Source organism: Cibotium barometz, chromosome 61, assembly GCF_041138505.1.
Source record: "Cibotium barometz isolate CiBa-2024 chromosome 61, ASM4113850v1, whole genome shotgun sequence".
In the NCBI taxonomy this organism is placed as follows: Eukaryota; Viridiplantae; Streptophyta; class Polypodiopsida; order Cyatheales; family Cibotiaceae; genus Cibotium; species Cibotium barometz.
The window spans coordinates 17,489,742-17,506,534 of NC_141106.1; the positions used below are offsets into that span (position 1 = coordinate 17,489,742).

The following is a 16,793-nucleotide window of genomic DNA, read 5'->3' on the forward strand; positions in this document are numbered from 1 at the left end:
GAGATGGGCTGTCATAGATGCCCCTTCCTTCATCTGAAGACCTATGAGTTTCTTCAACCAATACACTTTGCTTGAGGCACTTTGCTGGGCATACAAGTCCTGCAATCTCTGCCACATTCCCCAAGCTGTCTTCTCTTCACGAATGCTGAAAAGTAATGAGTCTGACACAGACAACATGATAGTAGATCTTGCCAGCTCATCCATATCTTCCCACTCTTCAACAGTAAGAGAAGCGGGCATCACACCCCTTTCTTTGATAGGCTTGTGCTGCTTTTTCTGGAGCAACACATTGTAGCACTGGGTTTGCCAAATATCATAATTATGCGAGCCTTCAAGCTTCTTGATATGAAGCAATGAAGAGCTCTCACCTGTGGTTGCCATAGCAAAATGCAACCTGTCAATGCCTGACTCCCTGCAAAAATGTGCAAACACTGCACCAAAAGCACACAAAGTGCTCACAGTTGTTCTCCCAAGCTTTATCTCCCACTGCGGAAGCACAAATGCAACTTTTCTCCCACTTTATGTGATGAAAACACCAAAATCTGGTTGCTGCAGATTTTGGACAGCACCTCAAATGTGCTCTGTTGCCCTTCCAAAGTACTGTACAGCAGTACCAAGTGCTCACCAATGATGTACCAAAGCTGTACCGGCAAGTACAGTAGCTGAAATTGAACCTTTTGGTCACTCAAAACAGTGTGCAGCCATGCCAAAACTTGCACAAAGCTGTGCCAAATCTGTACCAGCAGGTACAATAGCAATAAATGCTCTCCTGGCTGTCCAAATGAGTGAAAATCAGACTTTTACAGTCCTGTATACTGCATACAACAGTCCCGAACAGAAATTGGGCAAAAGCCCCTTGACTGCAAGCTGATTTTTGAGGATTCAAGGCATAAATGTCTTGCCTGCTGCTTTGCCAAGCTCAACAAGCATACGAACTTGAAAAGCCCCTTGATTTAAGATCAATTTCTGATCATACATGGTACATTGACGCACATGAAGGCATCCAGAGTGTTCACGATGCTTCCCCCTGGCAACATATACATCAAATACATGAAAGCCCCTTGATTTACAGGCACATTGAGTGCTTGTAAGGCATCAACACATTATCCACAGCATCAAATGCGATTGCCTGCATGCAAATCAACCAAATCGGCACAAAAGTGTCAGAATATGCAGCGGAAATGATATCCAAACTTGGGTAGACAAGAGCAAGTAGACTGCAGAAAATAATCAGCACAAGAAACACAGAGAGATGTGTGTACTCCCCAATCTGAGTCACTCCAACCTTGGAGCTTGACTCCATTCCCTCCTGTGTAAAAGAGTCCCAGATCCTTCGTACTCTGCAGATACCGCAAGATCCGCAATCCTGCGTCCCAATGAGTCTTCAATGGCGTCTGCATAAAAGAGCTCAACAGCCCCACGGAGAAGCTCAAGTCCAATCTGGTGTTCAGCAACCAGATCAATGAACCAACCAACTTCCGGTACTGCGAGGCATCAACTGGCTCACAAGGATCTGTAACGGTTGACTTTGTGTTCGGGTCCATCGGCGAAGTAATAGGCTTGCAGTTCTCCATCCCAAAGGCCTCAAGCAACTCATGAACATACCGCTGCTGAGAGATGAAAAACCCCCTCTGGGTCTGCCAGATCTCCAATCCCAAGAAGAAGTGGAGTAAGCCTAAGTCGGTCATCTCAAACTCCTTTGACAAGGCAGCCTTCGTCACTCCAATGTGCTCCACATGACCGCCGGTGAGAATGAGATCATCCACATAAAGGATGATGAGTGTGACCATGCCGCGTTCCCGAAAGAGATACAGGTTTGGATCTGCAACCGATCTCTGAAATCCAGTCCGAATAAAGAAGGAATCAATCTTCTGATTCCAAGCCCGCGGAGCCTGCTTAAGACCATACAAGGCCTTACGTAACCTGTAAACCATCCCTTCCGATCCTGGAACAATGAAGCCTGGAGGCTGCTCAACGTACACCTCCTCCTGCAGGTCACCATTAAGGAACGCCGATTTTACATCCATCTGGTACACGGGCCACCTCTGAGAAGAAGCAAGGGCAAGAACGGTCCGAATCGTGGTCATCCGCGCTGTCGGTGCAAAGGTATCCTCGTAGTCGATGCCTGGCCGCTGAGCATAACCCTTAGCCACGAGCCTGGCTTTGTGTTTGTCCACCGACCCATCAGCCGCGTACTTGGTCTTAAAGACCCATTTGACACCAATGACTGACCGCTTCGACGGCCTCGGTACCAACTCCCAAGTGTTGTTCTTCTCGATGGCGTCAAGTTCCACCTGCATGGCTTCCCTCCAAGTATCCTGTGAAAGGGCTTCCTTTACGGAAGTGGGCTCTTTATCTCGCATGATACGAGACATAAGAGCATAGTTCACCTGAAGAAGCTCCGCCATGTTGCTTTTATCTCGAACTCGATGTGATCTTCGAGGGCCGTCCTCTGTGGTCCACTCGGAGGGTAGCTCCGTGACACCTGACTCCCGAAGGGTGTCCATCAACCACCTAGGTACTCGAACAGATCGTGGAGCCTCCTGTGTTCGCGGGGGCTCAACTCCAGCTGCGGGCTCAACCTCCTGTGATGATGACTGAGGTGGATCAACTGGAGTGGTAGACTGGGAATCATCATCAGACTCTGGATCTCCAAGAAGTGGCGGCTCCTCGATAGTGGATGCTGGAACATGTTCGTCAAAGACCACATCCCGGCTGACAACAATCTCGTTCCTCTCTGGATCATACAACCTGTATCCTTTGGAAAGAGAGTTATACCCCACAAATACCAGCTTGCGGGACTTGGAGTCAAGCTTCCCCCTCTGCTTCTTCGGAATATGTACATACGCGTCACTCCCAAAGACACGGAAGTGCGAGACATCGGGTTTCCTGCCAAAATATGCCTCAAATGGAGTCATATGGGGTACAGAAGTCGTCGGAGAGCGGTTAATGGTATGGACAGCTGTCGCCACAGCCTCACCCCAAAGTGGACGAGGAAGATCTCGATGCTCCAGCATGGTCCTCGCCATCTCCACCACAGTCCTGTTCTTACGTTCAACAACTCCATTCTCCGAAGGCGATCCGGTATTGGCCAATTCCCTCTTGATGCCATGATCTGCACAAAACCGAAAGAATACAGTCGAGGAGAATTCCCCTCCTTTGTCAGCCCTGAGAGTCTTGACCTGAAATCCAGACTCTTTCTCCACCATCACGTGCCAATCCTTGAACCGAGCAAAAGCCTGGTCCTTCTGTGAAAGAAAGTAGACCCACGTGAATCTGGTACAATCATCAACAAGCAGCATGAAGTAGAGAGATCCTCCCAAGAATGGTATCTGCTGTGGTCCACACAAGTCAGTGTGAATCAACTCCAAAGGTTTCGAAGCCCGCCTGGAAGCCTGCTTCGGAAAGGATTCCCTGTGCTGCTTACCACGTATGCAAGAACTGCAGCGTCCTTGCCTACTACCAACATCTGGCAAGCCAACCACCATCTGGTCCCGGAAGGCGCGCCGCAAAGCATCCACATTTAAGTGGCCAAAACGAAAGTGCCACAAATCTCCGACCTGAGAGCCTGTCAGTGAGGAGAGTGCAGAGAGTTTGTAGATACCGTTCTCCACACCGCCTTCCCAAACAACTTGGCCTGTCTCACGGTCCCTTAGAGCAACTGAATGCTCCTCAAATTCCACCCGAAAGCCAGTCTTGCATACCTCATGCACTGACAAAAGATGAAAGCCCAGAGCAGGGACATACAGAACACGGGAAGCATGCTTGCCCCCCTTGCCGTCGGGAATGATCTCCATCCGGCCCTCACTATGAATCGGAATAGTGGAGTTATCACCAATAAAGATACGACCTGACTGCCGCTTCAGATCCAGGAAGAAGTCACGGGATGGAGTCATGTGCTTGGAAGCACCACTGTCGAGAATCCATTCCCGAGTATCCTTTGCGGTGAAGCCAACTGCCTCCTCGCTCGAAGACGATGAATCATCGGAGTCCACCATCTCCAAGTGCACAAATGCCGGAGTCTTCGCAGCTGAGGCTGAGGACTCAGCACTCTTCCCTGTCCGCTTAGGGCACTTCCTCCAGCAGTGGCCTTTCTCGCCACAATCATTACAAGATCTTTCGGCCTTCAGCTTCTCTCGTTCTGGATCAGGCTTCTTCTCGGAAGACTTATCTGGTGAAGCCTTCCCTTTGCTCTTGTTGGTATTACGGCCTTTCGACCGTTGGCCAGTTAAGGCCTCCGAACCTCCGCCGTGAGGAGGGTTCGTGAAACGTTCCTCCTGGTCCAAGACCATTGGCACAAGCTCCTCCCAAGTAATGGTGCTGAGCCTGCCACTCGTGATCAACGAGGAATAGAAAGCGGAATACTGACCAGGCAAGTGGGAAAGCAACGTGATGGCCATATCTTCGGACGATATCTCTTTCCCAGCTTGAAGGACTTCCTGCTGAAGGGCCTGCAGCTTGTTAATGTGTTCCCGCATCGTCGAAGACTTTGCAGGGTTCATAACCCGCATCTGCACTTCCAAGGATATCCGCTTCATGGGTGACACCCTGTTGTACAAAGAAGCCAAGTGCTCCCATATGCCTCTCGCCAGCGTCATGTGCTTCACATGGTTGATCACCTGTGGTGTGCAATTGAGGAATATAAATGACCGGACCCTGGCGTTGACACGGTCCCACATTTGTGCCTGTGCCTCTCGGTCCTTCCTCGCTGATAAGACCTCCCCTTCCTCAGCTTCCGGCCTTGGCACCCCTTTGATAATAAAATCAGCAAGATCATATGACTCCAGAACTGACTCCATCATGACCTTCCAGATGCCATAATTGGACCCGTCCAACTGCCGATCCACTGGGAACGTGGGGAGAGTCGGAATCTTCACGTGCTTCTCAGCCATCTCGAGTAAATCCGCCATCTCGGATAGTAACCTGAAAGGGTGGGTGGGTGGGAAAAATCTGAAAATCAGGAAATATGCAAGTGGCTGTCCAGCCCCTCTGCCCGCCTTCCTCTTGCACCTTCACTTCCCGTTCAGCCCGAAACAGTCCACCGATCAGCAACCTGTTGCTCCCCCTCTCGCTTAGAAAAACGCCCAAGATCTCCTAGAGCCTAGGGCTCTGATACCATGTCAGAATATGCAGCGGAAATGATATCCAAACTTGGGTAGACAAGAGCAAGTAGACTGCAGAAAATAATCAGCACAAGAAACACAGAGAGATGTGTGTAAACTCTTCTCTATACACAAGATCCCGGAGATAACTGAATGAGAAAGTGGAGGAGGATGGGGGGCAATATATACAAGCCCATGAGGGCAGTCGGCCAGCTCTAAAAGAGGTCCACGACTGAATAAATGTCCACGACTGCTGATGTTAGCAGTCGGCCAGCATCTGATGCCCCATGCCTGCACAGAACAAGTCGGCCAGCACTCAGACAGCCCACGACTGATACAGATGCAGTCGGCCAGCTTCAGAGTGCTCCTGGCATCACCTGGCAGCCCTCCAGCCACTAGAAAAAAATGGGAAAAATAGGGAAAAAATACGGGGAGTGTGGAAAAATGATATACGGGCGGGCACACCCACAACAGAGGCCCTGGTGTATACAAATAGACAGGAGATGACTTCTAACAAAAAGCCCCTTGATTTGCACTGCAATTTGCTGCAATTTTGCCCAAATGTGCGATTTTTCACATCATACAGCATGTATGAGTGCTTAATTGCACAATTACATCAAAAGCCCCAAATTTCGACATCCAATTTCCTGCAAATTGATCTTGATTGTGACCAATGTCCTGCAAATTGATCCTGATTGTGACCAATGTCACCCAATTTTGCCAATTTCGCTCAAAATTGAGCAATTCGGCACCTGTATCTGCTCAATTGCTCATTGTACTTGCTCAATTGCAAATCCCAAAAAAAAATTGAGGAAAATACCTTGTAATTTCTGATTTTTCTTCAATTTGCAGGCTGAATTTTGATTGCAGATGCTGTTGCAGGAGAGGGGGGCAATTCTTGCTGATGTTGCTGCAGAAAGAGTGCTGCTATTGATACTGATGCTGATGCTTCTGCAGCTGTAGCTGATGCACGGCACGGGCTTATGAATGAATGTGCTGTTGAGGTTGATGCTGCGCTGAGAGTCATAGATCCCTTCAGGCTACTGTGAGCTTCTTCAAGAAAGCGAGCTTGGCCTTCCTCAATCACAAGGGGTTGCTCGAGTCGTCATGCCCGCCTGTGCGCTTGACTCATAGACCCATTCACACGTAGACGCCTGGCTGCGAATGATTCAACGCCCGGTGGTTTTACACCGTCGACTTTGTTTCCGCTTGGTAGCAACACGTCGCCAGTCCATGCTCACCGCACCAAGGTTTGTGTTTTCGCCGCCTTCGCCCAACCTCCGTCTACGTGTGATTCAACGCCCGCCTTCGCTCATGTTTCGCCTAGCGCTTCTTCGCTCCACGCTGAAGGGCCAGCGCTGCCTTCGCCGTGTAGAGCTACCACACTCGCCTATCAATGGCCAGCGTTTTTGCACGCCTTGTCTGCCTGCGATTGCTGCGAGCAAGCTTCACTGTTCTATGCTGGCCGAAGGAGGTGTGAAACGAAAGCTATTTGTAAGCACCTGTTCCACAGCCTGAGATGCTATCAAGAGGGAGGGGAGAGAATGAAGAGGCTCTGATACCAGTTGTGTGGGAGAAGGAATTAGGGTTAGGTTATGTGGGAGACATACATAGAGAAGCAAGGGAGAGAGAGAGAGAGAGAGTTGTGGGGATAAGTCAACTCATGAGGCATGAGTGTGTGACTCCCCTATCACACATGTATATTGCACTAGTACACATAGTGCACTTAGTACATTAAAAGTACTAAGTGTACTATGTACTATAACTTATGGGCTTGTACACACTATAAGGGTGGGCATAACGCCTTTATCCCAACATACGTGAGGCTGTTGGTAAGCAAATGACACATATCAAAAGAGAGGCTTCACCACAAAATCCCTCCTCCAAAATATGACATTAGCGAATGCAGGGTTCCTCTGATCGTTATAGTTGATGAGCTCTTGTAAGAACTGAAATTGTCCATTCACATCATTGGGTAATGCTTTCGGTAAGAAAGTATTCTTAGCTGAAAGCAACTCTTGATCTGTGAAAAGTGAGAGTGCTTTGTAGGTAGGATGCAACAAAGTAGCAAGGCCATGGATAGGCCTCTTCATCCACTTCCATCTCTTCTTCGCGAGTACCAAGAGGGCATCGCGTCGAGGAGTAGCCTCAAGGGGATCATTGAATTTTAAAATAAAGAAGAATATATTATATGAGAAAAAAGAAAGAATAAGTATTTAGATTCATCATTCTATTTTACTTTATTGAAATATTCTTATTTACCTTCTTAGCATATACTCTAGATCAAGCTCATCTAGGATTGTGGTGCGATGAATCTCGCCAATGGCCTCTCTTATAAAGTGATTGAGCAGCCCCATAGTAGTAATCGCAATGACTGTGGTGCGGACCTGGCGCCAGAACTCCTCTCTCAAGCATAGCCGTTGAATGGCTCTTGCCTCATCGACATGTGAAGGTATCTCACTTTGTATCCATTTCTGCCACTTCATTGAAACCACTGTTACCCGGAGCTTAGGCATCACATCATAAAGGGGCTCTAGAAGAAGCCACATGTAGGTAAAGTGCGTCGAGAAGGGCTTCTTCATCTCCAGGTCACGGTGATGGCGGAAGATAGTGAGGGCCTTGACTTTCTGACTGAAAAAAGTGACAATATGATTGGCTTGTGCCACCACAGTCTTCACCTACTCTAACTTGCCTATGGCCTCCATAAGCAAGTCAAGGTAGTGAGAGGCACAAGGAGTCCACACTATGGACTTGAAATCTATCTCAAGCAAGTCGCCCATCTTGCGGCAATTGGATGCATTGTTTGTAATCACTTGAACCACATTTTCGGGGCCAATCTACAAGGATGATGGATGCATGAAATTTGAATGAGAATATGAAAAATAAACGAGACTTGAAGTTGAAACTTGAGTAAAAGGCACAGACGAAAGCTTCAAACTCAAAATTGTATCTCATCTCGATTATGGCTTGTCGAATGTGGCGATAGATGAAATCGTCTGAGGTTTTCTTCCCTACCTTTCCGGCATCCACGACCTGCAAGAAGTAAGTGCGAAGAGGGTAAAATACTAGAATCTTGAGGATGCCTCTCTTCTTTCTATTGGTCCATCCGTTAGAGAAGATGGAACACTCATACTTCACCCATCCCGCTGTAACATGCAGCGGAAGTATTCGTATTGGAGGATCATGTCACACAAATGCTCACACCGTCTTCTGTATCCTGAGTTTCGCGAGTTTAGCAATCCACTTTAAGACTTCAAACTTTTAAGAGAGATGAGAGAGAGAGAGATGAGAACTGTACACCGTATGGGGTCCCGAATTACCCACTGAAGGGCCCCCTATCCTGTTACCGAGATAGTATTTGCTTTATTATCTTTAAAGAGACTGAAGGTGTGTCTGACGATAAGCCAAACACAAGACCTCTGAAGACCAAGCGTGGGCTGAACTGTACACTGCTGAAGAAGCACCAAAGATGTCCAATCTCGAGCCTATGCACTCTTCCCAATGGAATGAGAAGGGGATGCAAAGCTGAGGCTGAGAGAGGGGCTGTTTGGGACTGTTCTAGACTGAGTATGAATGCTGTAAATGCTTATGAATGCTGCGTTTTACCTTCACCAAGTGGCTGGAGCAAAACGAGGAGATGATGAATGCTGAAAACTGTATGGATGCAGAAAACGCAAGGTGAACTGCTGGCTGAATGCTGAACTGATGCGTTTTGCTGATGTAGAAGTGCTGAATGCTCATGCGTTTGAGGCGCCTAGGGCTGTAGGAGACAAACGCTGAGGGATGGTGGTTGAAACTGCAATCGCTTATACTCCTTGTGTTGAAGATGCCAAGCGCTTGAATGCTTATGTTGAAATATGATTGAATGAATGGCTGAATATGCTAGGGCTTTATTTATATGGACCACAAGAGCCAGTCAGCTGGCTACAGAGCTGGCCAACTACTCATGTCCACATTAAATGCATAAAATATGTATAAAATGCTGAAAATGATGGGAAAATTACCAGAAAATTCCATCGCAAGAGATTTCTAGCATTGTTGGGGTGAAACAAGGCTGCCCTCTATCACCCACTCTTTTTGGCTCCTACATTGATGAGATCTCAAGCTTCATTGTCAGATTAGGCAGGGCAGGTCCCACACTGGCAGGCGTATTGATCCCCATACAACTTTATGCAGATGACATCGTCCTCTTCTTAGATTCAGCCAAGGGGCTTAAGAGATAGTTGGATACCTTATGGGACTTCTGCACTCAACGGGACCTCTCTGTTAACCTTGGCAAAACCAAGGTAATGGTCTTCAATACTTCCCACCCCTTCACATCCAGATTGAGCTTCACATACAAGGGGATCCTGTGGAGATGCCTCATCCTGTCTACCTTGGTGTCACTTTCAGTGGCCCACGCTTCACCATGATTCCTGAAGCACATGCCAAAGTGACACGGGGATACCCAGCCTTGAGCTTACTTGAGCGGAAGTGCTTCCAGGCACATTTCCAGGACCCTAGGATGAAGGGTTGGCTTTTTGACACCCTCGTCATACCAGCCTTGATGTATGGAGCAGCCTTCTGGGGACCAGATTTATCCAATGAGGATTGGTAGTGAGTTGAGAGGTCCTAGGTCATGATGTTCTCTTGTATGATCCGTAGCAAACCATCATTCCCACACCAGATTATCCAGACAGAGTTTGCTGCAGCCCTAATTAAAAGAATGTGCACAAGTGGAAGCAAATAAACATGAGAGAGCATGACTGCAAGCAAGAACTAGAGCTTTATTAGCTTGAGGTTACAGAGTACAAGAGCCAACAAATAGGGTTATGAATGATGATAGAATGAATAAAAGAGAGCAACTCTTATATACTTGTGCATGAAGCAGTCGGTTGTAGAAAACAGGCCGATAGGACTCCACGACAGCGTAAGGAGAGAGGCAATATTTTAACACCCCCTTTGCATCTTGAAGTGTGCAAAAAAAGTCAGAAGAAAACTGATGACGAAGGTGCGACCATGGACACCTCAGCATGGCCAGTACTGAGTACACCTCGGAAAATGCACATGTCAGCTTGTTGTCTTCAGAGAACATAATGCCACTATAAAGAGCAAAAGAAAATCTGCTTGGCTCCAAACTCAAAGTAGAACTGTGAACACATCACATCCAATAACCTTGAACAAATGAACATGGAGCACATCCTGTCCATAGTATGTGCTGACCAATAGTTCTGGAACTCATCCGAACCATGAAGGAAACTTGGTTGATCCTGGAACTCATCCGGACCATCAAGTGAACTTGCCTATCTTCATACTTGGAACTCCGACACACGGGTCCCATGCTCCGGATTTAATATAAGCGAGCTTTTTGAAAGCCCCCTCTCCCGCCCACAAGCCGTTTTTGGAAGACAGCACGCGGGGGGATGCCCTTAAAATCAAAGCAGGACACCAGTCATGTTCTCTCCAGACTGTAAGGCCTTGGGATAGCTAGGGTTATCACTACACGAGTCTGTGTCAGTGTCATGTGACTTGTCTTTGCCCTTCTTTGAAGACTTGCCCTTGTCCTTGGCTTTGCCTTTGTCCTTGGACTGACAATCCTTTGACAGGTGGCCTTTCTTCCCACACTTGTAACACTGACTCCGAACTTTCTTCTGCACCGTCGAGAGTGCTTGATCATTCCAATAGACGATGAAACTTTCAATTTCCCCTGTGAAACTAGGATGGATTCCTCTTCCAAGAGGAGAGTACATAGATCATCAAACTCGAGGGAACGTGTTGTGATCTGAACCCGCAAAGCTCGGGAAACCATGTCATAATCTGCAGGAAGCTTGATGAGGAGGAGAGCAGCTAACTGAGAAGAGGTTAGGGCAGTACCCATTGCCACTAATTGGTCACGAATTACCTTAACCTTCATCACAAATGACTGCATGGAAGTCCCTGTTGAAAACTCAGGGAAAAGAGCTGACCCAATAGGTTGATGGACCGCATTGTAGAGTCTAGTGCTTATAGATCTGTCAGCTTTCTCCAAACAAAGGCAACACAATCCAATGTTTGCACGGCGGGGGAGACCTCTGGTGAGATGGCTCGTACAAGTGCAGAGTGAGCTTTGGAGTCTTGATTCTCCCAAGCTGAAAGTTCTATGAGAAAGGCATCCTCGTGGTCCTGAGTCCGCTTCCTAGAGTTGGTAGGGTGTTCGGGCTTTCGTTTGTGGGCTTGAACAATCTCCCAGAGTCCCTTGTGTGCGAACTAGACCTTCATCTGTAGCTTCCAGTGATCATAGTTTGAACCATTGAGCTTTTCCTCCTTGTTCCTCAGTAGCTAACAATCCACGTGCTCTCTCAAGCACCTGTCCACAGGATCCAACTAGGGACTAATAGCCCCCTCTTAAGATGCAGGCTGGACAGCAGCAAAAGAAACCCAAAAAACACACCACCGGGAACCTTCTACCGGAAGAGGGAGGGGATCTTGGATGGAGAAGAGCTGATGTGCCACTTGTCTGATGCACTTATTGAATCTGTAGCTAGAACTCCTCCACTTGCCTCTGTAGAAGAAAGTGCAGCCAAGGGGCTGGCCGACAGCAGTTGGAGAGCTTGTAGAGCAAAAAAACGCAGCTAAGAAGAAGAAACGCAGCCAATATATGAAGGATCTATAGCCTGGAGAATCGAGGGAAGCAGAAAACGGAGAGAAGCAGATTGTGCAGCAACCAGAGCCTAGGCGTATGATACCATGAAAGAATGTGCACAAGCGGAAGCAAATAAACATGAGAGAGAAAGATTGCAAGCAAGAACTAGAGCTTTATTAGCTTGAGGTTACAGAGTACAAGAGCCAGCAAATAGGGCAATGAATGATGATAGAATGAATAAAAGAGAGCAACTCTTATATACTTGTGCATGAAGCAGTCAGCTGTAGAAAACAGGCCGACAGGACTCCACGACAGCATAAGGAGAGATGCAATATTTTAACACTAATGGTAGTGGATGCACTCTTCTAGACAGTCACATAGCTCCATCCCATCAGTCACATGGATCCCCACAAGTACTCGAGGCTTGCCATGTAGTCCTTGAGACAGCTAGCACTGGACGGCCACTTCGGAGTACGGTATGCCTTAGTTTCCACTTGGTTCTCAGTGTATGGGTTCCTCATGGACCGCCTACCACCCCTTTAGTGTAGTTTGGACTCCCCTTTTCTCCATCTCTCTCATGAGGATACCAACCGGGTTATCTAGTTAGATCTTTTCAGCCTCTACACCCATTGCACATGGATCACACCTCCGGAGCTCCCAACGAAGATGCACTTTTACAGAGATCACTTCCTCACGCTCGTTGAGGATGGATTCATCCAGCAGCAGCTGGGCTACCTGAGTGTTCACATGTCCCGTGCCATGCAGATTGTGATTGGACAGATATGGGTTTCACCCCACCGCCTCTGAGCTGAGAGTGTCTTCAGAGGTGGGAAACTCATACGAAGACCTAGAGAGGAGAGAATCTGCCGATTATGCCACACAGTTTGAGACGGAGGAGCATTACATATGCTGTTGCCCAGTATACTATGAGATCTATGGGAGGTTTCATTGTCTGTTTCGTGAGGGATTTGGTCCACTCTCCAGGATCATTGACTTCTCGGACCAGCATTGCCTAGGCCTCTTCCTGCTTGAGCTCCGCAGACATAGGGACACCTTCTTGAGAGAGCTTCGGCCCCAACCACTTTGCCCCCTTCCTCACCAGCCAACCATCACCAGTTTCTTTCGGAACCAAGAGGTGGAGGACACCGATACAGTGGATCTTGTGGACCCACCTCGAGCTGCTCCGGATCCACCTCGCCCAAGAGGAGTTACCTAGGACCATGCCTCCCGTGCCCAATGCCCCCGGCCCCCCGGATGTCGGCCACGATCCCCTCATCAGCTCCATATCTAGGACATGCTTCACCGCCATCAAGCTACCTTTCCATGTGACGTAAATGAGGGAGACCTCTTGGCCATACTCATTAGTCCCATGCTTGATATTTTGGAGAGTGGTATACCATCTACTGGGAGCTGATGCTCCTCTCCGTTCCTAGTATTCCATGATGAGTTTTCATGGACAGTTTTGTATCACCGCAATGAGATAGCTATGTTCATGTTTTGTTCCTGTTTTATTTTCCATTCCATGGTGAGATATGTCATGGACATTATTGTATTACTTTGGTCTAATAGGTCCATTGGGTCGTTAGTAGACGCTTAATTTATCTTTCTTTCTTTCTTCTTTCTCTCTCTCTCCCCTGTTTTTTTTTCATAGAATAGCCTTGATTTAGATTATGACTTTGTAATTCTTTTGTTTTAGTATTTCTATCACTTGGACTTCAAACTTTCAGAAATTTGTAATTTTCTTAATGTCCTCGTATTCTTTGAAAAAAACTGCTAGTGTTTTCCTTTCTTGTGTTTGTTAAAAAAAAATAAAAATCAGTGCAATTATTTTCTCAATTTGCCATTTTTTGACAGTTTTTCTGAATTATGCATTTACCTTTAAAAACTACAGGATATCAAAGGATACAGGCATTGCTATATCTCAACAAGTCCAGGGATCTCAACATTCTGTGAGCGATCATAAGCAACACAGCTTGCATCCAAATTCATTGTCTTCCAATAAAATATTTGGAGATTATTTAAGACCAAGGTTGTGTGCCTGCCATTATTATGCAAATACAAATATATAGGAATTGTTCCAAAAGTTAAAAACCTAATTTTTCCATCTTTACACATCAAGTCAAGTTAACATCTGAACGGTAACATATGATGTGGGTTTTAACCTCTTTTTTCAGGTTTGAAGGTGGAGAAAATGTTTCAACAGCTTCGGACCTAAACACTTTACAGGTCCTCTCTCTCTCTCTCTCTCTCTCTCTCTCTCTCTCTGTCTGTCTTTTCAGATTATCATGCTTACATTATACTACCTTTTTGGTCTCATAGATCCTACGTTAATATATCTGCACGCATGCTCGTGTGCATCCATCCATCCCCCTCCCTTGTATATTATGTCTGTTTTGGGAGGAGTGTGAATGTGTAAACTGTGAGTGACTTCTTCCTGAACTCGTCAGCATTTTATGCTTTCTTTGGATACTGCATGTTTTTGAACACTTCATTAGGCTCTTCCATGGTTCCAACACACTCAACGAATGACACGGAGCCGGTCGGCGGAATTGAGGTAATAAAAACCTTAGATATTGGAGTTTTTGTGGACTGAACATATTTTCCTTATGTTATTAGTGCATTCCTGCCTTTCTTGGAATGGAGGTGCTTCACATGCTAATTGATCATTTTTAGTGGATGCAGACGAATACATGCAGCAATGCAGGGGCTGACATCCCTCCCATCACCTGACAGACTTCAGCAGCTTGCTACGCAGGATACTCATGGGCTGAACCTGGCAGTAGCATCTGTAGGCTCTTTTGCTCAACGACTAGCAAATGAAGGGGTTTCAGCCAATCCGGAAGCTGTGATTAACCCACAGTCGTTTGATGTAGTTCCAGCTGTTAGATCTGGAAATGCTATCTCAAACATGGTGAGCTTGCTTAAAGGCAGCTTAGAAAGCAAGAAATTCAATGAGATAGTGGATCAGCAAAATCATCACCAAAGGTTTCTTGGGGTTTCCTCATGTAGGAAGGTTCCAGGACCAGTATATCCTGCCATGTCAGGGCACAATTCTATTGATGCGGGGACTCAAAATGGAGGTCAAGTAAACATGGAGGCAATTACTACCAGTGGACATTTGCATTCAGTTGCCTTTACAAGAGCAGTATCTCCATGTGAATCTTCTGGTGGGGCTCCAGGTCTTTCTACAGGAGTGGCATTGAGTGATGGACCATCAAAATCCAGGACCATCTCAGCCCATCATAATACACTGAAACACGCCATGCTTTTAGGAGGGGCAGTCGATCAGGCTTCCCAGCCTTTCAAAAAGTTGAACAATGGAGGGAGTTTCCGTAGTTCAAGCTCACAGAGATCTGGTATGTTTACATGCACATGCACCCATTCATGCACAATTTTGATTTGTGTTCAGGTGTTTGATGCAGTTGAAAGTGTAGTATTTTTTTTTTGGATATGCTGAATGCTTTCCTTTATTTTTAAGGTGATGGTTCCTACGAGAATATTTCAAAGGCTTCTTTAGGCAAGGTATTTTTACATAGATTAATAGGTTACAGAAATAAAGCTTTATTTCAAGTTTTAGTCCCATAGTAGTTGCCCAGAGGTACTTGTATTTAAAGCATGTCGCTTGGTTATAATTTAAAGGGATGAAGTTTACGTATGTCTTTTCTACTTCTCTTCAAGATTCAGAGCTAAGATGCGTAATAATGTTTTTGTCATGCAGAAGCCAGAACAACTTACACGTACGGGATCTCTCATCTCGTCGGGAGGCTCAGGTCCGCTTTTTTGGCATGTTTCTCGATTGCATGAATGTTTAGGTTTGTCTTGATATGTAGAGAAGTTTATTGTGATATTTTGGATTGATATATGTGCACGCTTGTGCGCAGTGTGTGCATGTGCGGGTGCGTGCGTACATGCGAGCATGTGTGTGTGTGTGTGTGCGCGCGCGTGTAGAAGTGTCATAGATGTTGTAGTTGTCATGGCAATGGATGAAGAAGCATTGAGAGTGTGAAAAACCTATGCAGGACTTGGATTGAGGACTAATCCAACTAGGATGCGGAGAGTGGAACGGCGTGAGAAGTGAGTGTGCTATGATGATATGTTTTGTGCTAGCAGGGTCTCTTTCATCCAAGTTATATTGCTTCTTCCCTTATTATTTAGGCATAGGGCTTTTCTCTCCAGGTAGTTTTGAGAATTCTTTCTTGTGAGTTGCAGAATGCTAGAAGCAAAAGGAAGGTCGGTCTTACCATCAGATATGCAAGTTGCAATCAAACGCTGTGATGCTCTTGAGAAGGAAGTTCGATCCCTGAAACTTACATTGTCTTTCATGAATAGGTAAGCCATTTTTCCAAAGACCTTCCATGGGGTGGGGAGTTGAATGGCAAGGTTGCCTGCCCATCCTTGATGGGAGGCCCCATCCAAGGCGCCTGCTGATCTAGCCTTAGTTTTCTTCCAAGTAGCTAGAGAATTCCATGGATGCTTTTGTTGCTTTGTTGATTGATGCTCTTTTCTTTTGAATTGTAACAGGAAAGACTCTGAACAAACCAAGCAAATAGAAGAGTTGGAAAAAGAAAACCGGGAGTTGCAACATGAGAAGCATAGGCTATTGCAAGAGGTTGAGCGCCTTGCATCTGCCCTCAATTATTGACAGAAGAAGCTATTCTTGTCAAGAAAAGTCCAGTTGCAATCTTCCAGAATCTTTATGTACCAATCGTTATTAGTTTGACCAATTATTTTTCATGTACATATATTTTTGTCCCAGGATGTGTATAATGTGAGATATCTATCTTTACCTTAGTTTGTCACCATGTCCATCACCCCGGGCCATTTCCATCACCTTGCTCAGCAGCTCATTGGTCAGTGCAGCTCATCACCTTTCTCCATACTACCTGTCCTGAAGCAAAAACTGTCACCTGCTCTGCCCTGAATTGTCTGGGTCTGCTGCCCTGTCTTCCAGTGCTACCCTTACACACCACCTGCAACAAGGTGCCCATCTGAGACGTCTCTTTCCCATTGCTAAGAGTGACCCTTGCAAGCGAATGTAGCTTGGCTCTAGCTTGGCCCTAGGACCAAGCTACCATGAACAAATCTACACC

At 46.5% G+C, this 16,793-nt stretch overlaps 1 protein-coding gene across 3 annotated transcripts in view; it reads left to right on the plus strand.

Moving 5' to 3' along the window:
• LOC147604620 (protein CYCLOPS-like) overlaps positions 1–16,494 on the plus strand; it is a 29,744-nt gene extending 13,250 nt beyond the window's left edge. For 2 of the 3 annotated variants that reach the window (XM_086794570.1, XM_086794572.1), the window contains exons 3-11: positions 13,595–13,732; positions 13,878–13,929; positions 14,199–14,257; positions 14,377–15,059; positions 15,182–15,225; positions 15,422–15,473; positions 15,723–15,777; positions 15,913–16,032; positions 16,225–16,494. In XM_086794570.1, coding sequence (XP_086650696.1) covers positions 13,595–13,732; positions 13,878–13,929; positions 14,199–14,257; positions 14,377–15,059; positions 15,182–15,225; positions 15,422–15,473; positions 15,723–15,777; positions 15,913–16,032; positions 16,225–16,345 — 1,324 coding nt within the window. In that variant the 3' untranslated portion in view covers positions 16,346–16,494. The remainder of the gene's footprint in view (positions 1–13,594; positions 13,733–13,877; positions 13,930–14,198; positions 14,258–14,376; positions 15,060–15,181; positions 15,226–15,421; positions 15,474–15,722; positions 15,778–15,912; positions 16,033–16,224) is intronic. The other variant, XM_086794571.1, reaches the window with a different exon arrangement.
• The last annotated feature ends 299 nt before the right edge of the window (positions 16,495–16,793 follow it).